Genomic DNA, 25,457 nt, shown 5'->3' with positions numbered 1-25,457 from the left:
AGCCATGTCATGTGTAGAATCACCGAACCATGATCATCTGGGTTGGAAAAAACTTTCAAGATCAGCTTGTCCAACCTGACCTACTGAGTTCCATCACTAAACCATGTCTGTTAGGGCCACAAATGAAAAACACCATGAAAAACAACAACACAAAAATAAATAAAAGCAAACAAAACAAAATTAAAAACAAACAAAACAAACACCACAGCACAGTAAAATAAAAACAAAGGCATGGGAATGGTGCATACAAAGAGACACTGAGACATCCACACAGCTTCATGCAGCATAGCTAAGTGCTGAGTATTGGCACTGTAACATTAAAACACAAGGGCAGGTTCTGCACTAGTGCCTTACACGAGAGCTGCTTGCGGAGAGCCCCAGAGCTGTCCAGATGCTGGACCACAGCTGCATGGGGAGCCTCCGGCTGCATTAAAAGCACCACCACAGCAGCCCCTGAGCTTGACCAACAGCTCCAGCCCCACTGCAATCTTCATGTTTCTGCCCAAAGGGGAATGCTGGCAGAGAAAGCATCCTGCTACCAGCTTGTCTGCAGCAAGGGTCACTCCACTGAGTTTTGGTTCAAACCCAGGGAAAGCAAGGAAGAAAAAGTCTGTCTTGGTTAAGGACCTCCAGGGATGGCCAAGAGTGACCCATGTCTTCCAGGGCCAGCTGTGAAGAACTGCAGCCCTCCAGAGACATCGTGAGCACCAACAGAGCAGTTTGAGAACCCAGCACTTTATTTTTCTAAAGTAAATAAATACACTAAGCAATGTTCCTATTTACACAGAGATGCAATTCTGGAAATATTAAATGGTTTTAAAAGTGACATGTTATGGTAATGGAGCAGCAAACTCCACAAAATCAAATTCACCAGGGGGGAAACAAAATCAGCACTAACAATAATTAGGAGTAATCATTCCACAGAGCAAAGCCTGCAGGAGGAAAACAAGACCGTCACTGGCTGCAGGATGTGTGTGTGCATGCGACCTTTTCCTGTTGACTCAACACCTTAATGCAGGGCATCTCTCCCCAGCTCCCATATGGGTCACCACAGGCTTTCGTAAGGGCTTGGTGAGACAAGGCTGCACAAAGAAAATATCAAATCTGGCTCTTGCAGACTGTTCGTGAGTGTGCCTTAACAAAGAATCCCGTTTTCTCTCTGTTTGGCCTTTTGTTACCAGGTAATGCTCTGAAAATGCAATGCACATCCTTGTTCTTTTGGAGAGATGCTGATGGACCAGAACTGGTCCCTGCTCCCATGGCTGGGGAAGAGACAGGAGGAAAGGGGAGCGTCAAGGAAAAAAGGGGGAATAAACATGATGTCCTTTCCTACAGCAGCTTCAGGGCACTTGGGCTGGCTGAGGAGCTGCAGAGGGCAGTCGCTTAAAAACCCTATGTCAGCAGAGCAGGCTGCATGGAGAGGAAAACAAGTCAGGCACTGGAAAAAGCACAGCCAATACTTTTTTTTTTTTTTTTTAACCCATTTTTCATCAAAATAAAGAGGTGCTTCCACTAGCTCAGAACAGCCTGTCCGTCTGAGTGGCAGCAGCCCTGCATGACCCGTTTGCCGTATTTTGGTCCCCAGCATCCCTCTGGTGCAGACTGTTACCGACCTACCCAGGGCTCCCGGGCTGTCAGGGCTGCAGCAACACTTACTGCCGACACCTCCACTCGGGTCCCTGCACAGCGAGCTGAATTCACGGAGGGTACCACTCATCTGGCTCCTGATTCCAGGGAAAATCTCTAGAGTTTGCTCACTTTGGAGATTTAGAGCAGAAACCAGTGTGAGCAAGTCCTCATCCGCTCATTTGCTACCCTTTGACAGAGGCATCTCTTTAATGAGGTTCACATTTCCATGCTGAAGTCAGCCTTTGGAGCCCGTGGTATCAGGCCTGGGCTCGTTAATGCACCTCTTCGGAGCCGACAAGCACTTAGGACTGAACGGCTGGGCTGACGGCACCGCGGGATGCTCCGCTGCTCCGCTCACGGGGGACCGCAGCGCCAGGAAGCCTCGCCGCCCTGCCTTTCCAGAAACACCACCGCGCTGTTTCCTGCGCAGCAGGTGGAATCGATCCCCGTAATTCACCCAACAACAGGCACATTGCCCCTCGAGAAAAGCTCGGGCAGTGCCCGTAAGCACATGCACCGCCGGCCCAAACTGCTGCCGAGCCACCAGGTGCCGTGATGCAAGGTGTGCAGCATCTTTTGGCAGGGCTCCCAACTCCTAGCTGGGTCCCCCTAGCAAGCAGCAGCCCCTTACACCCAATTTGTACACATAGCAAATCTGTCCTCAGCCCCCAGCTTGGCACAGAGACCTCTCAGCCTTCACTGAGGTCAGAGAGCTGTTTGCAGAGAACACAAACAGCACTGGGGTTTATCTTTCCATATCAAGTTAACCAGATTCTGGAGGGGCAAATAAATAAATGAATCATTCTTTTGCCCGCTGGCAACAGTCACTGCAGCAGAGAACGAGGCGCAGAGCCCAGCGCACCCAGCCTGCAGCCACCACCTGCAAACCAGGGATGCGAGAACTCACCCATCTCGTTCTGGGGCTGCAATTCAACAGATCTGAAAACACCCCTTGAAAATGCAAACCTCTTCAGAAGTGCTTTCTCCTTCACCACCTCAGCGAGAACGCTGCTACATCCTACACACCAGTGTTGTCACAGGTGTTATTCCTCTGTGATCGCTGCGGTAGCCTGAGACGTCGCAGTGAGCTGAGACCTCTTCTGCTTGGCACCAAACACATGAACAGCAAAAAGATTTTCCATTCCTACAAATCCAGCCTGAAAATTCATTTCTTCCAGGAAGCACCGTGTTTTGCTCGCAAGCAACCTCCAAACACCCGACTGTCCTTTACAAGTTGTGTTCTGTTTCACTAATGAACATATGCAAGAAAGCAATTTCTCCCTGGTTTTGCAAAGCTCTGTGTAAACTGAATATATTAAACTGTTTCCATGTTGTTGTTTGTTATAAAGCCTTGTGAAGGATGCCCAGAGATTTGGCTGGGATGTTCTTTTATTACCATTTGAATGCATATAAATAAATCAATATGAAGACCTATTAGTGATAATCACTGAAAATACAAGACTGTGCTTTAAAGACAGTCAATTATACCTTAAATTGCAATCTTTTGGAGACAGGAACAATATTTCCATCTGTGGATAGTCCAGATAATCAGCACATATTAGCACTACTCTAACAGGAATATTAAAAAATTACATGGGGAAAAAATGGCTTTTGTTTGTCTGTGTGTTTCAATTTAAAAGCAAATTCGACGAGCCTGAGCACCTGCTGTGCTGCCAAGGCTGCACAGTGCCCCCTCACCAGATCCTCTTCTTATTCACCTTCATGACCACTCCCTGCCCTGCTCTGTTTGAAGGACATTTTTATCCCTCCTCCATCAGAGGGCCCCTTGCCTTCCATTTATTTACCTTTTTTTTCCTCCCTTTGCTTGCTCCCACTCTTTCCACCCTTTCTGGTCTCTGATGTTCTCGTACCCCAGAAACCTTCCCAGGAAATTCCCCAGTCAGCAACTGTTCAGAGAGTGAAACCCACTGAAAACATGAACAGAGCTCAACAAACTGAAACTAAAACCCACCCTTCAACAAGCTGGAACCATGTGAATTTGTTTCTGCATGTCTGTTATGAAAACATCTCCCACACCAGGAGGTCCTAAGCACCTTCATCTCACTCTTGTGTAGACTGACAGCAATCCACCAGCATCAAGGCTGGGTGTAAAAGTGATGAAGGATCTGTCCCAGTGCTTGTAGGGGGGCAAAAGTCTGTCAACTCTTAGAGTAGGGAGGGGAAAGACAGAGGGAATACAGCAAATACAGAGAAGGAACAGCAATGTAAGAGCAGGATGGAGAAAAGGATCCTATGGAGATGGAAAGCATCCCGATGAGGTGATGGGGCCTGGAAGTGTCACAGCAATCCACCGGGATGGCAGCAAAGCCCCAGTCTCACCTGTCTCGTTGGAGAAGCAGGTTTTGTGAAACTTGCCCATGTAGAACTCCAGCCCAATGATGGCAAACATCACGATGGCGAAGAAGAGGAGCAGCCCGATCTGAAGCAGGGGCACCATCGCCTTCATGATGGACTTGAGGACAACCTGCAAACCTGCGGGGCAGGGAGAAACAGGTAGTCAGTGAGGGACAGAAAACAGGGGTTGGAGCAGGAGGTAAGGGGGTTTCTAAGGGCAAGATCATGCAGTGCTGCGTTCCCCAGGGTGTTGTAAAGATGGCACTACAGCCATCACACTCTGCAGATGTCAGACACACAGTCAGGAGTTACCTTTTTCTGACCCCCTTTCTTCAGATCACAGACTCAAAGCCCTCCTAAGCTTCACAGACACAAAAAGGACTTTTCCTGCAGCTCGTGGAGTCCCAGGACTCAGCTGGGAGCTGAACCAGGCCCTAAGGCACATCCTCTGACCGTGGGGGTGGCCTCAGGCCTGCCTCCAGCAGAGCAATGCAGAAGGAAAAGGAACAAAAAGAGACCCACACGCCGTCTTCCAGGGCTCTCCATCTACAGCTCTTTCACTGGCTCTGAAACTCATTTTCAATTAAAACCAGAAGAGATAAGGCTAGAGAGGCTGGCGAGATGGAGGTGTCAGATAGCATCATGCAGACGCACATAACAAAATAAATTCAGCGATAACTGGCAGCTGAGAGCCACCTTGGCAGCCCGCTCGGAGGCGCTGACAAGGAAGGGTCATCGGTGCCTTGCCACCTCGTTCTGTGCAGCTCTACCGAGGTCAAAAATACCTGGCGTGTAGAAGAAGAGTGTATAAGATGCACATAAATGAATGAACCTCAAGGCCGTACATTTACTACAGGGTGGGAAAAACACAGTGCACACAGCTTTTGCAGCATCACTAAAACATGAGAGCAAATGGTGCTGTATGGGAAAATACTGTGCAGGTCCAGGGCATGTCACCAGGCAGGAAAGCAGATATCCCCAGGACAGGGACACCCCAAGGGACCACAGCCCGATGCAGGGACACCGGGGTCCAGTGCTTACAAAAACATTTACGCAATTACTTGAGTCCTTCTTTTCCTCAATACCCAAATCAGTGAGCAGATAATTGTGTTGGCTGGAAATGGTTTGTGTCAAAATTCCCCAGCTTGAGGCCTTCCCCCCCCCCCCCATAACACTCATCAGCAGAAGCAACATCTTTTATTGAAACAACTGCTGTATGCAGAGAAAGTAGAAAATATTTCAGGCACACAAAGCCCATTCTGAGCTACCCCATTATAAAAAAAAAAAGTATCAGTACTTCCACAAACCTTACTTCCCTGACATCCTTAGACATGGGCAAGACAAACGTAAGAAAGAGCCAGCAGCACCTCCTTATTAGAGACCCTATAAATAAATAACACTTTTTCCAAGCCTAGCCATGGACCTGTGCTATGTGGGGATTCAGACTGAAGCCCTGCCCGTGAAAGGATGCTGATTTCAGGATTTTTTGGATGCTGTTAGTACCTGGCATAACCCCTTGCTGGTTCTCTATGGCACTGGCATTTCAGCCCCGAGGCAGCAGAGCTGACATCCCAGCCCACAGCCTGAGAGGAGAGGTGCTGCCCAGGGGTTAATGAGGAGCATCCCACGGAGCTAAGGGGTTTGCTGCAGGGAAAACCTCCCTGTTCCATGCTCAGAAATGAAATATGCTCCTGAGAGCCTTCCCTGCTAGTGGGCAGAGCAGCTGTTGAGCAACGACAGGCAAAAAGACAATAAGCAACGGTGCCAGGGCTTGGGCAGTCTCAGGGCATAAGCAAGGCAATATGCAGTTCCTCATCAGATCCTTCACTTTGGCACGTAAAAGAGATCAAGTTGTGAATGAGAAGGCAAAAGTTAGTCCTAAAAAAAAAAATGCCTTAGGTTTTTTTCCCTGGCATTACAGAAGGGACAAACCCCCCAGCAGGGAGTTAGAAGCTCAGCTGAAGTGGTTGGAAGATCCAAACTCGGGGCTAGGGGCCTGGAAGCTGCAAAATTTTGGTCTCATGGCTTTGTATCTGAATTGAAATGATCCAATGCCAATGGCACAGGAGTCCCAGGACAACTCCCTGCCACCCACCTGCATTGCTGAAATCAGCCGCTATCCACAGCCTGGGGGAACAAAAGCAGGAGCTAGCAAAAACAAGGAGCCACAGACCATGAAGGAGCAGAGGAAGAACATATCGCTCAGAACAGCACCTTATACCCTAGAAGCTCTAGACCCCTTTGGCCGTGAAGGTGACATTATCATGGCACTCACTTGGGATTCCTGACACCAGCTTCAGGGGCCGCAGCACTCGGACAGCTCGCAGGGTCCGCAGGTCAAAGTCAGTCCCAGCGGTTGCCAGAATCCTAATGTCAAAAAAGAGAGGAGAAAGAGAGGGGGAAAATAGGATTAAATGCAAATTCCTGTTTCCAAAGCATGAATAGACATATTCAGGCTGCTTCAGATTTTATACCTGTCATTATATTGTAAATTGTATCTGCTGGAAACCAATAATTTGCAGAGCTGCTGAGCTTTAATCAGACTGTAGGAAAATCCACGGTATCAGCTTGTTTATGAGGCTGCTTACACACAGCAAGCAGGCCTGGCTCTGGCCCTTAGAGAACAGCACCCTGTACTTACAGGAAAGAATACACCATTTTAAGAATGAGACAGTGAAAAGAAAATAACCCCCTCAGTTACGCTAGAAATTACCTGCCAGAGCTTTTTGCTACAATAAATTCAGGGGTCCCTCAGGTACCAATGCATGGTGTTTCCTAATATCTGAAGTAGGTTCTGGTTATACACTTTATCTGTGTGAAACTGATTTTTGTTCAGAGCAACTTATTCATGGAGACCATCCAGAGAGCAGGGTGCATTTCCTCTGGTATGCGGCTGTAACTCTGGTAAGAAATACAGATCCCAAACCCAAATGATCCTTAAAAACTAAAAATAAAAGAGCTTTGGTGTTTTGGGACAGTAAAGGAAGAAACATTGTCACAGTATCCACAAGCCACAATGGCATGAACTCCTTGAGTGAAGACCTGCAAGGCACACGCTACCCACAGAGAGCATGGCAAAGCTTCATTCACTAATTACTGTAGGCCTTCCTTCAACATTTCAACAAAAATATTATTGATTTAAGACTGCTCCTCTAATACAAGCCAACCATGCAGTTAGTCAAACCAACTCCTTCTTCACTGCCCAATTTAAAGTGCGGATGGGTGATTTCCACTAGTTCTTGCCAGGTTTGTCCCCAGGCTGCTGTATCAAGGCAGGGGGTGCCGAGCAGCCAGCCCATGGTGGGACGTGAAAGCACCCAGCCACCTGGCAGCAAACACACTCAGAACCACCACTGTTTTAACCAAATGGATGAATGCACGGACCCACCACGACCTGACACTTTGCCAAACCTTGCCCAAGAGCTACAGAAGCAGAGAGTTGAAAAACTGGTCAAAATGTGATATCCCAGAGCTGCCATTAGGAGCAGTGGAGGACCTCTCCTGTGGAGCATGGGAGAGATGGAAGAGGGTTGTCAGACACGGGCATTCCCCGGGGCACCATGGCACAGCAGCACCAGGTCCCACTCAGCGATGCTCCGAGAGGCACAGAGCACCCACAGCATGCAGCACCCAAGACTGATCTCCACCTGCCCAGAAGCCACTTTTACCCAGTGCCTTATAACGTGCTGCTGAGCTCTCAGGGAAGCTGCCAGCTGCCATAAAGATACCAGGAAAATCAGAGTTTTTCAAAGGAAGCGCATGGTTTTACTGTGTGGCAGGTATTAAGCAGGATGTCCTGCAAACTGGGAGGATGTGGCTGTGCTCACAGCGCAGCTCCACGACTAAAAACCCTGTCCTTGACTTACTGACTGACTTAATGCTGCTGCCAAGCGTGGGCCAGGGAAGAGCAGGCTCAGCATTGCTGTGCGGAAAGGGCCAGACTCAAGCAGCAGGAGGTGCTGGAGATCAGGAAAAACCATGCTGAGATGTTGGATGGCAACAGGGGCAGCAGCAAGCCAGGACCTGAGGAGCAGAGTATCTATTCTATAGGACACCTGTTCCGACCTTTCCACGACCAGAAAATTCATGTTACGTCAGCTCTACTGATGCCATTTGAGCAGAAGCAACACGAAACAAATTTAAACCAAGGCCTATCACATTCAGAGACTTCTAATTTTAACTTCTGCACCCATGCCAATGACTTCACTCCTCTTTTCCCTTCCCTCCACCCTCACAAGTTAATTGCTCCCTTATAAACCCCAGCAGCCCGGGGACAGCACACACCTCAAGCCAGCAGATAATCTTGAACATCCACCTGGGACATTGCTGCAAAAGGCACCATCAGTCTCTGGCGAGCTAAGATGGATTTGTGCTGTCATCGGGCAGGTTCGTGCTCCAAGCTGAGAGGAGGGGCGCTTGATACGGTCATTGGCTTGTTTCGGAGCTCATCAAGGGGGAAACAGGAGCGAGGGGGGATCAAATAGTCCCATGGCACCAGTAAACGTTCAATGGCTGAAGGTCTTTGTTCCAGTCCTGTCTTCCTTAATAGGCTTGATGTTAAAAACAGTCTGCTCAACCTGTAGCAAAGCTCCCTAGTCAAAACCCCTAATTATTCATTAATTCTCAGATCTTTAATGTTTTAATCACCTAGCCAATTTACACAGGAAACCCTACAGCTCACCAGCTTTCATGGAGAGCTGCCCCATGGATGATACCAAATATCTGTCTAATGATGGGAAAAAATCAAGGGAACTGCCCATGCCCACGTGGCCGAGCTGTCGCTGCCAGGTCAGCCCACGAATCAGCCACATTTGAAAAACCATAAAACCCCACACAGATTTTATCTAGAGAGAAAGAAATACAGCAGCATCCTCAGCAAAGCCACTTGCATTGAAAGAAAGGGAAGAGCAAGGGGATGATGTGGTGGCTCTGGGTCTAAAAATCCACATTTGAGACTTCTGGGTAAATGATGCAGGTGGTGGGTGCCCAGCCTTGCGTACTGCGTTTCTCACAAGGAGGGCTGGATGCTGCAGCCACTGCAGTCTGTGACCATTGCCTGCAGCCCAGGCAGGCCGTCCAAGCAGTGACATGAAGGAAAGAAAGCCCTGCAGCCTTTAGAAGTGTTAAGGTTTAGTGTCCCTCCCAGGAGCCCTGGGGTCTTACAGCTCCAAAGGACCAGCTGGCAGAAGCTGGTGTCCAGGAAGCGCTTGGAGGACTAGGAAAGAGCAGAGGGGCATCTTCAGCAAAGCCTGCAAAAACAGTGCTAATTTACAGCTGCACTGCAGCCTGTGCCTCTAAACCATTCACAGATGTGTGTGGAAAACAGGCTCAGTGCCCCAGTGAGGGAAGGCTGCAATCAGCTCCGTGACATTTGCCCAAGCGCCAGCTTTCTGCTTCATTTTTTCCCACTTTCCCACAGTCCAGCTGAAAGCTCACAGAAGCCACTGTGAATTGGGCCAGAATGAGTCGGAAATGGTCATTAAAAATATGGGAAACCGAGAGATGAAGGGAGCCAGCTGGCAAGCACGTCCTGACAATCCTGCCGAAGCTGTCCCGGCTGCGCAGCAAAGAGCTGAGAACTAAGCAGAGGTGCCGGACGAGCCAGGGCCGGGAGCAGGGATCAGCTGTGGAAAGCAGAAAATAGCACAGCCGAGGTTTTAGGAGATAACCGCACAAAGATAAATGGACTGATGCACAGCCCTTTTTGTTTCTTAATGGGTCATACAAAAACTTTGAGATTTAGAAAGGAGTCTGGTACAAAAGGAAAAAACGGATGGATCATAGAAGTGCAAAGACCAAAATTAGCATCAAAAGGAGAAACCAAGCATAGGACTGACACAGCAACACCAGCACAGAGCCTGGCCAAAGCATTGAAGACATCCCCTTCACCACCAGGATGCAAACTGCAGCTGGCCATAAGGCTCAGACTCCCCCAGACCCATCAATGCATGAGCACAGAGCAGGACTCCTCCCAGCCTAACCTCAGCGGTCAGGGTCTGCTCCAAACCAAACATCAGGGTTCGCATCTCCACCAAAACACAAACAGAAATTCAAATGCTGCACTGAGTGCAACAGAATCTTGTTAAATCAGTTCTGTGCATACCTCGCCTTTTGCACAGGCAGGGTGGATGGCCGTCCAGACCCTTCCTGCCCATGTGCTGCTACGGGTCTGGAGATCTGGGCACGCATCCTGCTAGCTCACTGGTGCTCGGGACCATGCACGCTGTTCCTCACTTGGATGACAATGTGGCTAGGCACTGCTTTCTGTACCAGCACCTCCACTAACCAGCTCTGACATCTGTTCCCCGAGACAAAGGCCAGATTTGTGATGAATGCCTGATACCTTTTGTTCTAAGAAAGCCTGGAATAGATCACAAAAAGAGCTTATTCCCTTGGGTATAAAAGAATGCAAAGAACAGTGTGAAAGTGTCCTTCCTGAACATTATGCTAACATAAGTAGTGAGCAATCCATTTCTTGAAGCACCTAGGAGCTCAGTACTTCTACGTACAGGTTCAACACGGCACGCATTGTCACACGATGCTGCACGTTTCCGAGCTGCCTGATACCACCGGCATCTGCTGGTATCGCCGTCCATAAATCACATCTGAGACGTGCACCACAGAGCTGTGGTGGCTGCAAGTCCAGCAGCTTTGGCCTGCCTGCTTGCGAGCAGATAACACAAAGCTTCAGCAAAAGGCAGCGAGATGAATAACTGAGAATTATTAACACTTCCGCGCTGGTATCTGTGCTGGACAACACTGGTGCCAGGGCGGGTTCTGCTGGAGGAGAAATCACTGATGGAAATTGTAGGCGTTTTTTAATACAACCTTTTTATTTACTATAAATTCTAGTCCTAGAAAGTAGGGGAAAGAGCAATTTTTTTTTTTTTTTCCAGACTTCTTATCCCAAACACCCATTTCTAAGAACTGAATCAATCTTTTCAGCAGGATTAGGGGAGAGACTAAATACCCATGAGACAGCTTCCCTGGGAAAAAAAAAAAAAAAAAAAAAAAAAAAAAAAAAAAAAAAAAAAAAAGTAAAAACCAGCCAACAGCAGGACAGCTGTCTGGTGGCAAGAAACAGCAACCACCACTTCGCACCCATAGACTCATCCCAGCTAATGCAGGCACCGTGGCAGCACTGACCCCAAAATCTGTGGCAGAAGGGGGAGCACAGAAAACTCCAGTACACCCACGACCAGAACCAGGCTTTGGGCCCAGGCTTTAAAAAGCCCCAGCGACCGGCAGGTCCTGCCTCGAAATAGAAACCAAGGGGGGAAGGAAGGGCAGGCTGTCCTCCCTGCCTGTGCCTCATTCCTGATGGCTGCCAGCTGTGGTGGCTCTTCATAAACATCAGGCAACCACTCCAACCATGTTTCCCTGGTCTGGGAGGTCCATGGGTTGATCTTCACCTTTCTCTGTGCCCCCTACTAGCCACGATCCTCTCCTTTATACTCCTATCTGATTTATCCTCCGGGGGATAGAAAAGACCCTAACCCCAGCCCACGGCAGTGGCACCACCACCAGGACTGCTTATCATGCATGGCAGCCGGGGACCCCAACTGGAGAAGCCACGAGCTTCTCCCCATCCCATGCCATCATCTAAACACTTGGGAAATTTACAGGAAATATTGGGGGAAAACTTCTATTGAAATGAAAGGTTCTATCAAGAAGTTTCATTTCCTTCTAAAAACATTTGCAGAATTCATATTAAGTAGATAGGCTTTTTAAGTGGTATGTTTCCTTCAGAAATATAAGCAGAGCATTAAAAATTTACAAAAATTTATATCCTTCGTTTCTTCTTTTCCCTGACCATGTTTGCCACAGGAGGCTGCTCTGATTGCCGCTGTCCCCAGTGGCTGAAGCATTTTAACCCCCAACCAGCACACAGCACATCGCTGGCTGGAGCTGGCAGGACTCTGAAGGATCAGGAACGCCAGCAGCGCTCCAAACAGTGTAGGATAACCACCAGCCTCGCCACACGCGTGCTAAGCCTTTGAATTAATGATCTTTATTTGGAAACACAAACTGCTCTCGTGTCTGCCCCGCACAACGAATTGCTCGGCACTGACTCAGACCTCAGCCCACTACCAGCGGATTCCTGGACTGCTTTTTTTCAGATGTTGTAGTAGCAACTTTAAAGGGAATCAGCCTTATTTTGAGTCAGAATCAGGCCAAATGGCTGTTGGGTTTCTGACCAGAAGGAGCACATTTCTGTGGGAAGCATCAAAAGGAAGAGCACTGGCACACACGTACACCAGCCAGCCCAGCGTGGAAATGAAAGAGCCGCCACCCAAGCCTTTCTGTGTGTCAGAAAAATTAACATGAGCTTCGTCCCCATGAAAATGGGAAGCTAAGAAGACTGATTGAAACTAACCGTAACATCTACAGCCGCTGTAAAAGCTTATTATCCAGCAAATCTCATTCTTATCATATTTCATATGACATTGCGGGGTTATAATCTCGCCGGCTCTGTGACACGCTCCTGCTGGGTGACAGGAGAGGCGAGATCCTGCCGTGTTGGTCTCCAGACTGCACAGCCTCTGCACCTCTGGGTTTGCTGCCGGACCAGTTACCCTGACCCCACAAAGGGCAGATGTCGGAGGGGTTACCCCAACCCCACAAAGGGCAGATGTCCACAATTTTGGAGGAAGATGGAACATCTGCACCAGCAAGCCGAACACCCGAGCAGCACCTTTCTCCCCAGCACCCACAGGAGCCCTCCTTTGGATTTCACATCCCCAGCCTCAGTGCAGACAAAATGAGATTGGGGGGTCCTCAGATGGGGGCAGCTGCTTCGCCCAGCACACGGAGCCAGCCCCGCGCTCGGGGTGCAGCAATGTGACCCTCAGCCCCACCGCCTCCCCCAGCTGCAGCACAGATCTGCACACGAGCAGGCACTGGAGCTCTTGGAAAGATGCCCTCTTTCACTCAGTTTGATTTCATGGTGTGTGAGCTTTATCTGACTACCGAAGACACACAGTCGACACCAGGTCGGAGCTGATAAGTAGATCTGGCACGCTAATTGCGCTGTTTAATTTATGGCAGGAACGGGTTCTTCTGTTGGCTCCAGCACTGCACATCGGTGACATCCCCACCAGCTGTCCCCAGGCCCTCCCATATGAGGGGACCCTGCTTGCCAGCCCTCTGCCTTTCTTTGGATGGCCAAAACCAAGTCAGCACCTAACCAAGTATCTGTGTCTCAGCCTGCTCCTTCTCTTTAAAAGGCATACACAACACTGCATAAAGCATCCCAAGCCTTTCCTTACCACCAGCCTATCCAGAGCAACTCAGACTGGTCGGCTTGCTCAGATAAATGTTTGTCCCAAAAATGCATCCATCAGAATAACTTCCCAGCACTGAGGGATGAAGCTCTCTAGCTATAACAAAGAGAACAGAGTCTAAAATAAAATACACGGAAGAAATAACAATACTGAACAGCAAGGCAATACTCTGCTGCAGAGCCACAGCCAGCCAACTCATCCCTTGCTCTCACTCCTCACAGGTGCATTTCTGAGCTTTTTGTATCATTAAATTCGCCGCCACCTTTCAGCTTACAGTGAACTGTCTACTCTTTGCACGGCGGAAACGCTGCAGAGTCCTAGGAGAAGGCACAGCAAAACGAGCAGCATTCCGCCCCCCCAACCCACCTGCAACCTACTTTCCTGTCTGCAATCCCTGAGCCGGGCTCCAGGGAGAAGACAGGGAGAGAAGCATCTGTAGACACGCACTCCTCTGCTACAGCGAGACATCAGCAGCTGAGCAGCGTGCACCACTCAAACAAAAATGAGGTTTTGTGGAGCAGGGAGAGCTGAGGGCTGGCATCTGCCCAGGACAAAGGAATATATTCGGGTTACAACCAGGCAATTGCTCAAATAAGTCCTTGCTGCCTCTAAGCAGGAAAGACATCAACATACCACAGCATGTAGTATAAAAGGAAGCTCATTCGCAATAAGCCATGACAGCTGGCAGGAAAATGCACATGTCCAAACCATTTTACCGAGCTCACACTGGGAAAACCGAGCACAGAGGAGATAAAACCATCCTGCACTTCATCGTGGCTGGAAAGTAGGTCATACCTTGAGTCTGCCACATTAACATTACAAAGGAGAGATGGCATCTTTCTGTCCTTGGAAGTGGGCATCGAGAGAATTTTGTTCCTGGCACCAGAAGATGTGGGGAGCAGCAGCCGGGAGCCCAGAGCACCTTCCTGGAGCTGCCCGGTGCCACACGTCCCCCCCTACGGCCTCTTGTGCATGGGCAAGCGATGGAGGGGTCGGCATCAGGAGCAAACAAGACTCTTTAAGAGCACAGGGGAAAGTTGGGTTTACAAAATGTTCCCAAAAAAATGCTTTTTTATTGTATTGGCAGAGGAAAAAAAAATCATGACATGAAACATTGTTTGGGATCATTTGTTCCATTTGTCACATTCTAAAATGACCTATGCTGACTTTTAACATGTTTTCCTTTTTAGCAAAAGCAATTCACGTCAGGTCTGAAAATATTTTAGACTTGATTTAAAGCTGCCATTTCCCTGAAAAATACAAAAACCTCAAATCCTGTGTGCATGAAAAACATCACCCAAATAGTCACCACGTCTCTCTGCTCCGCCAGAACGTTGGGAGGAGCGTGACCGTGCTCCCCACTAGCTGCCGGACCAAAACTGGGCAAAGGGCAGAGGACAGCAGGGAGGTGGACAAGGGACGTGCTTTTTCTGCCAGGTGGGCTAGCAGGGCAGCACAGACACTGCAGGAGGTGAGAGGTCTGGGTCACTAAAAGTGCGTCTCAGCCCTGCTTGATTACAGGGCCCACCCAAAGCCTCCTTGCCAGGCTGCCCAGGGAGCGGGGACAAAATCGGCATTATTAGGGACCAGAACTGCACCACCCCTAGTTTGTTCGTGAGCTGAGCAGAAAACGGCATCACTGTTAAGTTACACTGGTGTCTAACATCAAAAGGAGAAAATAAATAAATAATCTAAGGTTCAGAACAGAGCTCAGCCTGTCCTCCGGGGGTGCTGAACTGCTGCTGCCAGAGCAGGCACCAGAGGGAGGGGGAGCAGCAGCTGATGAGAGGCAGGTATAAAAGGGAAGGAAAAGCATTCAGCAACACTGTGCCCACCAGTCAGGATGGGAAGGAGATCTTTGTATCAGGTTATTGTCTTCTGGACCTTTTTACACCTCGGGCTTTCCTTCTCCACAGAGCCCCATCGGAGCCACGCTGCAGTTTCTCAGTGGTAGGTGTGGAGCAGACCTCCCTCTGCGTCCAGCCCCTCCACCTCTCACCGCCAGGCATCATCACCTCCCTGAACCGATCCACTTCTGAACACCAAGTCCCAGAACAAGGAGCTGGCTGATCTTCAATGCTGTTTGAAGCAACAGCCATGTTTCTCTGCTCTGCCACGGTGAGGTCCTGCCCCTGGCCGCACTCCTCAGTGCTGCTGTGAAGTAATAACACAGCACTTCGCTGCACCACTCTGTGCTGTGACAGTCTAGAGATGGGCAAAGAGATCTAGAGATAATGAGCAAAGATAAACAGGCCATGCAAAGTGATAGCCAAGAATATTCACATAATAAAATGAGGGGTTAAAAAGCAGAGAGTTAAGTAGTTGCTTCCAGATGTGCACGCATTTCGTGCCTTCCCTCCAGCACTCAGCCAGCTAAGCCTCACTGGCACAGCCACATGGATGAGAACCAGCAGAAAGACATCAGCAGCATCATTCACACCTGGGTGTACTCATTCACTTGGCCAATTCGATGCCCAAAACACCCCATGATTCACCAAGCCATTCTAGCAAGAAAGCCTGATCAGAATTTCAACTGTTCTTATTTCCCCCCCCCCACAACATAACAAAATAGTGCCAAACAGCGGGTCCCTGCTGCCACCAGCGCATCATTGCACCTTGCCTGCCCCGACTCTAAATGCCTTCACCCTCCCTGTACATGCACACTGCGTCCAAGCAGAAACACTCAGGCCATGTTGCTCTTTGTATGGTGTAAAAGATGAACCTGATAAGCCACCGAAACATCAGATGGAGTCGGGGGTGTACGAGCACCCACCGCTCGCTGGTGCTTCCCTACAGACACGTCCAGACACTGGCTCTCCAACTTGCTCCTACAGCCAGGAAAATCCTGTGCCATGGAGGCACAGCCTGGCTCCATCTGCCTGCCTGGGGGAGCTGACTTCATGACTCGGCTTTGGCACAGTGCTCAGGACGTCCAGTTTGACGATTGCTAGCAGAGCTTTGAGTTTCTCTGTTAATTACTGAAACAGCAGGTGGGAGCTGACACCGAACTCCAGGGAGGTCAGGACAGGACCCGGGTGTATGGTTGTTCCCCAGGTGTGTGTTGAACGTCCCAGACCTCTGTTCAGGGCTGCAGGCAGCCATCACCACATTACACCACCACGTTACACCCCTAGGGACAGCGCTGGCTCCCTCCTCACCTGTGCCTGCTGCCCTGAGCCTTCCAAGGGAACTTAGCTTGAATCAAGCTGGGAGACGGTGGAGCTGAATTCAGCCAGACTGCAAGAAAATCACACCCCATGCATCTCTGGTCAAATTCACAGGGTCCTCTGAAAACCCATTGCTTGGAGAAGGACAGAGCTGTAAGGTTTATTCTCCTTGGGGGCTGGCTGGACGGCCTGTCCCCAACCGTTCTCCCACCAGGGTGTCACACACGGTCACGATGCCCTTCGCCACCCAAGCCTCTGGTCTCTCAGGGAGGTTTTGCTTATGAACGCTCTGAACAAGCACAGCTGCGTGTGTTCCTCATACACCTCCCATCCAAACCCGCTGCCTCAAAGGACGTGAGGGTTTTCCACCCTGCAGCAGACGCCCCTTGCTCAGAGCTGTAGCACTGCCAGCAGTCACGCTCTGGAAATAAGTAGTCGGGCCCAAAATTCACAGGGATAGATTGAAAGTCCTAAGACCATTTAAAAAGTAACAATAATAGGGCTATTTGCCTTGATTTCTTTGTGAGCAGCCGGGGTCATGTTTTCAAGCTTTAATCTAACAGCCATGAAAAAATGTGCACTTCCAAATGAAAGCTGAAACTCTCCTCTGTCACAGGTCTCTGTAAGATGGGGATTCATGTAAGGCAATGGAGATCAAAAGACTTGTAACATAATAGCTCTTCCTTAATGCACACCTCATTGCCACTCCTGAAAGATACTAATCTCCGTCTTTCTTAGAAATCTTTATTTATTTATTTATTTTTGGCCAGAACTATCACAGCAAACATGTAGTGTTGTTCTAAGGAAAACACAGTTTGCCAAGACATCTAAAATATTGTGTATTCCCTCCATCTGCTTCTCCTAAATAAATCCGGGGTCTTATCTAATATAATGAGTAGATGTTGGCAATAATTGCATAGCCATCTGTACCGAGCTTTAAACCTGTTGCAAGCTGGGCTGTGGACACGAGAAAGTCAGAATTTATTCCTTCCATACTGCAAACAGAAATCGTAACTTCCCCCCTTCTGTTTTTTTGGATAATTTAGCTATATCAGCTCATATGTTTGGTGCCTGGGGAGTGGTATTTCATAGCTGTGACAGATAAATCCCCTTTTTTCCCTATCTTGCATAGATAAGCTCAAATTTTGCAGCTGACAAGGTTCAGAGCAGTCCCAGGTGAGCAGTTTGCAGCCCAGCAGCCTTGAAGAGCAATTCCTGCCCAGCTTGGTGCAAGCACAACGCGATACGTTCCAGCAGCGACTGCACAACCCCAGTGCTCTGCCTCCATCTGAGCCCTGAGGGGAGGGACCAGTCCCAAGGAGACTGCCCCAGAAACATTTGTGCTTAATTGGGAAGGCCCTTCTGGCTGCACCCAGCTGCTTGCATCACTGCGTGCAAGTCACCATCACCCAGATTTGCTGGGGAATTACTGATGTGATTGTTCCCACTCAAGCTGAACCCGCAGCAATTGAGGAGATCAGACAAGTCTTTTTTTAACCTTCTGCTACTGAGTCTACAGGAGCTACCACACCAGCTCCTTGCTGGCAAAGCTGCAGAAACAGGAATTTCCTGGCAGGGTACAAGGCCACACTGCAGAGCAGGAGTCACCACGGGGGCTTGTGGCAGGTCCCAGCCCTGGGGATGCTGCGGCCACGTTCACTCAACTGCTGAGCTCCCTCTGGATGCACGCAGTCCCGCACCAACAGCTGGGCATGCAACACTCAAAGCCAGGCCCCAGGTTCTTACACAGAGGGAGGATGGACATGAAATCCCATCAGCTTTTTCTGGATGTTGAACAAGGCACTAGGAAGCAGGAGCCACGCTACTATTTTGGCTGCATTCTGCCCTATATCAAACAAGATCCTGACTCCATCACCTCTCCCACCTGACCATAGCTGAGTCTGTCCCCTGCCACGGGCAGCAAGAGGAGGACATCAGATTTAGTTTACACTCTGTAGGCCATAACTGAAGGCTTCTGTAAGAGAGGAGTGCTCATATATTTGCTCAAGAGTTAAAAACCCCAAGATCCTTGGATATGAAGAACTGGAGAAAAGACAACCTGCTGCCAGTGCAATCTAATCAGCTGGATGCACCCAGGTATGCACTGGTCTGGCAGAAGAGGAGAGAGCAGAGCTGCTGCCATGCCCGGTGTGCTCAGTAGGCAACACTAAGTGACTGCAGGAATCCCCACCGGCGCCAATACGTGCTGTGCCTCTCTACGAGCATTCGTGTGCCAGTCCTGCTTTCCACCTCCTCCGCTCCACACTGCGGTCACCTACTCTCTGCCCATTTTCCCCATCCCTTCTCACCCACCCCAGCACGCTGACCCCGTCCCAGGATGAGCACGATCCCCCTGAGGGCCACCAGCCAGTGACACGAGCAGCAGCAGGGCCAGGCTGCCCTGAGCGGAGCCGGCAGGACCTCAGAGGCCAGAGCAATGTCACTGATGCAGAGAAGTGACATCTTTATATCAGGAGAGGGGAATGTGCTTAAATTAATTGGCAGTTCAGATAACGGAGGCTTTTGCTCTCCGCTGGGCTGTTAAGAATGCGGGAATTGCTGCAGATAAAAGTCTGGCAGCATTTTCATCATAAGCTCAATGTCTCTGGGCTGTATAACCCAGCCATTAAATAATATATGCTCTGGGCTGAAACTTGACATAGAAGGCCCCAGCGCAGCAGCAAATGTTTGTGTTTTCCAAATTTCCAGAGCAGGCTCCCTGGGCCCGCTGGGGAGTTACAAGCTGGCAGAGCAGAGATGGAAGTCGCGGTTTTCCAGGCGAGGCTGTGCTTGCACACATCTTTGTGGGTTTGGGGCTTTTGTTCCATTGCAGTGGCCACACAGGCAAGCTTGACTGCGTGTTGCAGCTCCGTGAAACAAAAGCAGGAGCATCTGGCGGGGAAGACTGGGTGTTCGTCGGTGCTGCTGTTTTGCTGCAGTGAGTTACCCCGTGACACGAAGGCAGACCTGAATTATGGGGTAGGAGAGAGAGGTCTGGGGGGGATTTCTGAGCTGCAGAAGAGGCAAGAAGCGTCCTGCAGTCCACCGCAGCTTTCTGACAAGGCAGCGCATGAGAATATAGCACAGAGGGCTTTGGGATGTAGGCCAGCGGCATCAGATGCTTTTTGTTGATCCAGCCTATTGCTGTGAAATGATCCAGAAATCCCTCCTAGCTTTTCAGCACCAGAGTTAAGCGTCCAGTTAGGAGCTAAATCACCTCTGCAGCCAATGGAGAAGAGCACAAGCAGAGAAAAAGAAACCAAAAGCAGCACTGGAGATCTCTGGCATCTGAAATGCATGGCTCAGGTTCACCAAGGAGCAGCAAGAGCGGCTTTAACATCTGACCCGAGTTTAGTCATCAACAAGACAAGTCACTGCTTCATACTGTGCTCCTCTTTTCTCATTATAATACACCTCTCGTGCCTAACTGGGATTTTAGGAAGGGGATGTTCCTCATTTGACTGAGGTTTCAATCTCAGGGCACCCGCAGGACCCAGCTCTCTCTCTGGGACCCAGCCCCAGCTCCTCTTCAGCTCACAACACCCACCTCCATTAAACCACCCAGCTCACTGCTGAGCAGGAAAAAAGCCCCAGAAATGCAGCTCCGAGGCTGCACCCAGCTTGCAGGGAGCAGACCGGCGTCCAGACAGCGCTGAGCTCTGAGCAGGAAGGTGCGGGGAGGACACAGCACGGTTCCAGAGTAAGCGTTTCTGACACTTGCTTAGTCATCGCCTTCCCTCCTGCCTGGTACGAGTGATTCCTGCCTCCTGTAGCCCTGGAAACAGCAGGAGGAGGCAGCTCCAGATGCGTACGTGGCAGCTCCAGGCATGGGCTGTCACCGCGAGGTGTTGGGGGGGGACCTGGGATGTGTCACCCCTGCCCTGGTCCTCGCTGCCACTGAGGGGACCCCGCGAAAGATCTCTGGGTAGGGCCAGGGACAACCTGTAAAAGCTCTGGAAACTTTTCTCCATCCTTTAACTCAGGAAGGTGACACCACAGCCGGGGCTGAGCGCTGTAGCACTCCCCAGCACCAGCAAAGAAACTGTAATTGAAAAGTTTCAGCTAAAATCTGGGTGCAGATAACTATCAGAAACCTCCTCCCACATCACTGCTGAAGGACTCCGAGGGGTCATTTATGGTTTTAGACTCTACACAGCATTTCAGAATAGCTTTTTAATTATTCTGAATAATTAAAACCACAGAAGGAGACAATCCAGCATGTCCCTAAGCCTCATACCTCATCCCGGTCAGCCCATACGAGATGACATAACCCAACGCGGGGTCTCCTTACTACATGGTACATCAGCTGCAAAATTCCATTCTGCAAGCTGTTAGTGAGGATGAACAGGAGAGGAAGAAAAGATGAATAGGAGAGGAAGAAAACCGGCATGCCAAACAGAGCAGATAGGGCCCCTGGGACCTCTGGCAGTCCATCTTCCCACAGCAAGCAAGGAATGATTTTGTTTGGTAATTCCTGCATCAAATCTCAGGGATGAAGCTGGAGCATCAGCTCCAGGAAAACCAGCGAGGATGAGGGCAGGGTCGGTCATTCTGCTTGTTGCCAGAGAGCAACAACCCCCCTCTGACCTCCTGCAGGGTGTCAGGTCCACGCCGCAAACCATCCTTCGCAAGGAGGAACCCAGCTCCTCCTCAGAGCCCCTGGCAAGCGATCCTCAGGAGAGGGGGCACGGCCCGGGGGGCTGCCACCACAGCTCTGCCACCCGCCTGCCCCGAGCTGTGTCTGTCCTTCTCTGCCCCCTGCCCCAACCACAATTCTGCTCCCGCAGCTCGGGGCTTGGAGCCTCGGAGGAGAAAGCAGCCTCCTGCAAGGTTTCACGATTTGTTCCCCCTGGGTATTTTTTCTTTCCTCCTCCTCCACCAGCCTCTCTGAAGGTGCCACAATTTCTGGGCTGTGCAATAGAAGGGAGCATCGCTGTGTGTTATCGCAAACCCCACCGCGCCTCAGAGACCTGCACAACCAGGGCCAGCGGGATGAAACACATCCGTGGCAGGTGTGTGGAGACACCAACAGCAAGGAGGACTCAAAAAACAACTCAAGTCCTACTTTGATCAGTGCCCCAACTTGTTTGGGGAACTTCAGCAGCTTGATCTGCTTTCCTCCTGCCCCAGTTGTTTTCTCCAGCATCCCTGGACCAGCCCACAGCCCTGGCCAGGTGCTGCCAGCAGCTCTGCAGAGCTCCAGCACCCAGCACAACGGCATCACCGCCTCCTCTCAGGGCTCTCAGCGCTACCTCAGTTAAGAAACAGCAGAAGAAAGCACAAAACACCGCATTGTGTAACTCCTACACTAAAACCAGCCCCAGCAAAATGCAAATAGGTGGCATCTTAGTGGCAATAATTCAAGCAAATCAAGAGGTATTGCTAGTGCTTAGAAAAGGCACTCAGCAAAGAAGGTTCTTGAGATGAAAAATACCTTTCTTTCCACCCCAAAAAAAAATGTTTGTTTTTAGAGAAACATCAATTTCAGTTTTCCAGTGGGAAATAACAAAACATTTTGGTTTCATTTTTACTTCAAATATGACTTTAGATTTTATTTTTATTTGGTTGTCTTTAACTGCAATGACATTGTAAAGCTGGCTGAAAGCAGACATCTTCACTGAAAATCTGGTTGAAACCTCCCGGGGGGAAGCTCTGCCTTTTGAAACAAAACTTTGGAAGCCAGGAATTTCTCTCTGCTTTTTCTCACTGGGGAAAAAATCTGGATTTCTGAGCAGCCATCCTGCGCCCCTGGAGAGAGTCTGCCCTCACCTGGGTCAATTCAACCCTTCCCCCTGGGACATGGTGGGTTTCAAGCATCGGAGATGGAAGCAGAGGTTTGTTTCTCCTCAGTTCTGATTTTGCTTTCAGAGCTGCGTGTGCCTGAAGCCTTCATGTATTGCCACCATCCCAACTCAGTTTCTCAGGGCTGAGGAGGACTAAAGGAAAGCCACTCACCTTTCCAGCTGCTGGTGGCTTAGAACTGATTATACTTTGATATTTATACAGCAGTGCCAGTTGCCACAGATGTCTTCAATAGACCACGCTCTAGACAGGCAAGGTAACTCCTTTGGTTCCCTGCAACTCATTGAGAGGCACTGGATTTACGTTGTCTCTTTCCTTTCGTTGTCATAGTCCCCAGCAGCCTGACACAGCATGGAGGCGAGGGCAGGAAAGCTCAAACACAAATCTAGGTTGCAGAGGAAAGCACGGATTCAAAGTGGGCTTCACACCATCAGATCAAGGTGAGGTGTGAACGCAACACTGGGGGTGAGCAAGAACCACTTCAGAAGGAGCGGACGTGGCAAGAGGCATCCTCCTCCTGGAGGGCAAGTCCGGGGACTGTGCAGGATGCAGGTCTCCAAAGTTTCCAGTGAAAGAGAACAAGCGAGGTTGTGGGAGGAGGAGAAAAGCAGGGGAGCAAAGAGGGAGGCTGAGGATGCCAAGCAACATCAATTGCATGGCTTTGCCAAGAGCACAGGTGGAGCTGGAGCAATAAAGCTTGCATATAACAAAGTTTGTACGTCTCTAACCAAGCCTGTAAGTTTTGATCACATCTTCTGTAGCTCTTGTACAGCCTGAGACAAGCGTGGTTCGGTCACCCCTTCCACTGCAACCGTTGCAGGGCTGCAGGTCACAGCCAATGTGGAGCTGTGCTGTCCCACCACGCTCCATGCAGCTCCGTGACCCCTGACAGAAGCAGCGCTGATGCACACAGCCTGGGCACTGCTGACCTGGCCCTCAGCACCTCACACACCTCCGCCTGAGCCAGGCGCTCCCCCTCACATCCCCACATCCCTCCCCGTATGACACCAATCTCATCTGCCAGGATCCTCCCCACCTGGTCCCCAACGCCTCCCAGATCTGAGCTCAGGCTCTGCCACAGCTTACAAACGGTGAACCCAAAACAAGGAGAAAGCTGAGGCCACCAAATTAATTATGCTGGCTGGCCCTGGAGCATGTTTTTAACTCCCCTACACAGAAGAGAGAGGCCGGGCCTGTGCATGCAGCCACAGCAAGCCCCTGGCAGGCACAGCTCAGTGCCAGAGCTTGGCTTGCGCCTTTCCCCTTTCCCTGCCCAGCTGCAGGACAGAAGACTTCTTTCTGCTTTCCATTCTCCTCTTGTTCCAGTTTTCTCCCTTGTTAAATGAATGAGACAGCAGAATTTTAATGCCTCTTACATTCCGCGAAAGGTAACAGCGAATGGTACCGCTCTGACCTTCCCAGCACTTCCACGTGCGGCTGCCCAGGACGGCTCTGCCCTCCCATGCCCACCACGAAGGGTGGTGGCTGCTGAGGGCACCACTGCACTCAGAGTAAAACAGCAACAGGAAGGACTGAAAAAACACCTTCTCCATAGGGTCAGCCCCTTCTATAGGAACAGCCCAGCTGCCCAAGGGGCAGAGGATGGGAAGCAGGCGCTGCCACCAGCCCCTAACACGTGTCCCAATATCAGGCTGGTGGGCACGGCAGCACGGCATCACGGTGGGCAGCAGCGCAGCTTCATGGAAGAAGGTGATGGAAAAGCACTTTTGTGCTGTGGGAAGAGGGCAGCTAGCTCTTCCTGAGCACAGAAACAGATTTTCTTGGTCTCACCAGCCAGGGAATGAAGACGCAGTGGAGCCCTGTGCCTTACTCAGCACCGCAAACACCAGTGAAGCCCCAGACCCATCACTCCCGGCTGTTACCTGGCCAGGAGGGGGACACGGAGCCCTGCCTTCTGCCCTCCCAGGGATTTACCTCCCTCCCCTGTCCCTGCAGCTCCAGCAGTCACAGAAGGAGCTGCCCAGAGAGCAGCACCAGCAGACAGGGACACACAATGGCCTCGTGGGGAAACTGCTGATTGCAGCCAGAGCAGCCCCTCTGCGCTCTGATTCACACCGGCCACAGACGGGACCATCTCCAAGCACAAACTCCCATGCAGGACGGCATATCTTCCTCCAAGCCTCCTCAACACAGCCCAAAGGGCTCCTCCTCCTCCTGCTCCTCCCTATTCCGAAATCGCCCCCTTCGCCAAGCGTTGAACCTGAAATCCCCTCTAACAAACTCCTTCCACTGCGGGGAGAAAACAGCTCTGGCTGCCACAGGCAAGCAATAACCTAGTAAATTTTAATCTTTGCCTGTTATTGTATTACCACTAGAAGTACACGGATTGAGATAAAAGGCTCACCAGCCCAACCATAATTATATTAAAAAGGTAATTATCTCCTCTTCCACCCGACTTTGTGCTTTCCTTCTGTAACGAAGTTTCCAGCTAATGTTTGCAGCGACAGGGCCAGCCGCCACGAAATCACAGGGAGATGTAAAAGCTAATTGACTGTTTAGAGCATGAGAAACAGCGGATCAAGGCTGCAGAGAAAAGAAAGGAGCTGGGGAGCCCTGCGCCAGGAGCACACCAGAGCTCCTGACTGCTGCTGATGCCCTGCCATAAAATATACTAAGAGCATATTTTAAAAAAAGACATTTCCACCTTTCAGTTCTGCTGATTTATGTGCTGAGGAGAGCAGCTGCTCTCCCATCCTCACCAAACCAGCTCACCGTGGTGCTGGCTGTAGTGGGCAGGTTACAAGCGAAAAAGGAAACTGAGTCACAGAGAGGGAATTCAGGGCATCCTGCAGGTGCCCCGAGCCCCCAGCCCACGTGCAACTCCACCCAAATGCACTCTCTGCATCAATTTGGGCCACAGCTGCCTCTGTCCTCACTCCTGTTTCTAAGCATGGAAGCGCCACGAGGAGTCTTCTCCAGCAGACAAGAAGTTTTCTGGGACCGAGCGAGCTAAACATAGTTCTGCGCAAGCAAAGGTTGTACGGCTCGCAACACCAAGATGTTGGCTGGCATGTGTTGGAGCTATTGTTTCACAGAGGTTTCTTTGTGCTATGTACTATTACTGAGCAGAATAAAATTGCCGTTTAAGATGTTTAATTGTACTAATTATAATCTTTTGGGGAACATTTTGAAAAATTACTGTTTTGTACCAACGCGTAACTGACCATATGCTGCCCTCTATGGTATTGCCCCCAGCCTT

General features: G+C 50.2%; 1 protein-coding gene across 13 annotated transcripts in view; it reads right to left on the bottom strand.

The window, feature by feature from the left end:
- The window catches only part of CACNA1B (calcium voltage-gated channel subunit alpha1 B), a 299,945-nt gene that overhangs the window by 173,613 nt on the left and 100,875 nt on the right, over positions 1 to 25,457 (bottom strand). For all 13 annotated transcript variants that reach the window (XM_035342034.1, XM_035342033.1, XM_035342035.1 and 10 more), the window contains 2 exons: positions 6,260 to 6,351; positions 3,970 to 4,122 (listed from right to left, as the gene is read on the bottom strand). In XM_035342034.1, coding sequence (XP_035197925.1) covers positions 3,970 to 4,122; positions 6,260 to 6,351 — 245 coding nt within the window. The remainder of the gene's footprint in view (positions 1 to 3,969; positions 4,123 to 6,259; positions 6,352 to 25,457) is intronic.

This window comes from Oxyura jamaicensis, chromosome 17 (assembly GCF_011077185.1).
Source record: "Oxyura jamaicensis isolate SHBP4307 breed ruddy duck chromosome 17, BPBGC_Ojam_1.0, whole genome shotgun sequence".
Lineage (NCBI taxonomy): Eukaryota > Metazoa > Chordata > Aves > Anseriformes > Anatidae > Oxyura > Oxyura jamaicensis.
Note: the sequence above shows the minus strand (reverse complement) of the source record. Positions and strands in the feature narration are given on the sequence as shown.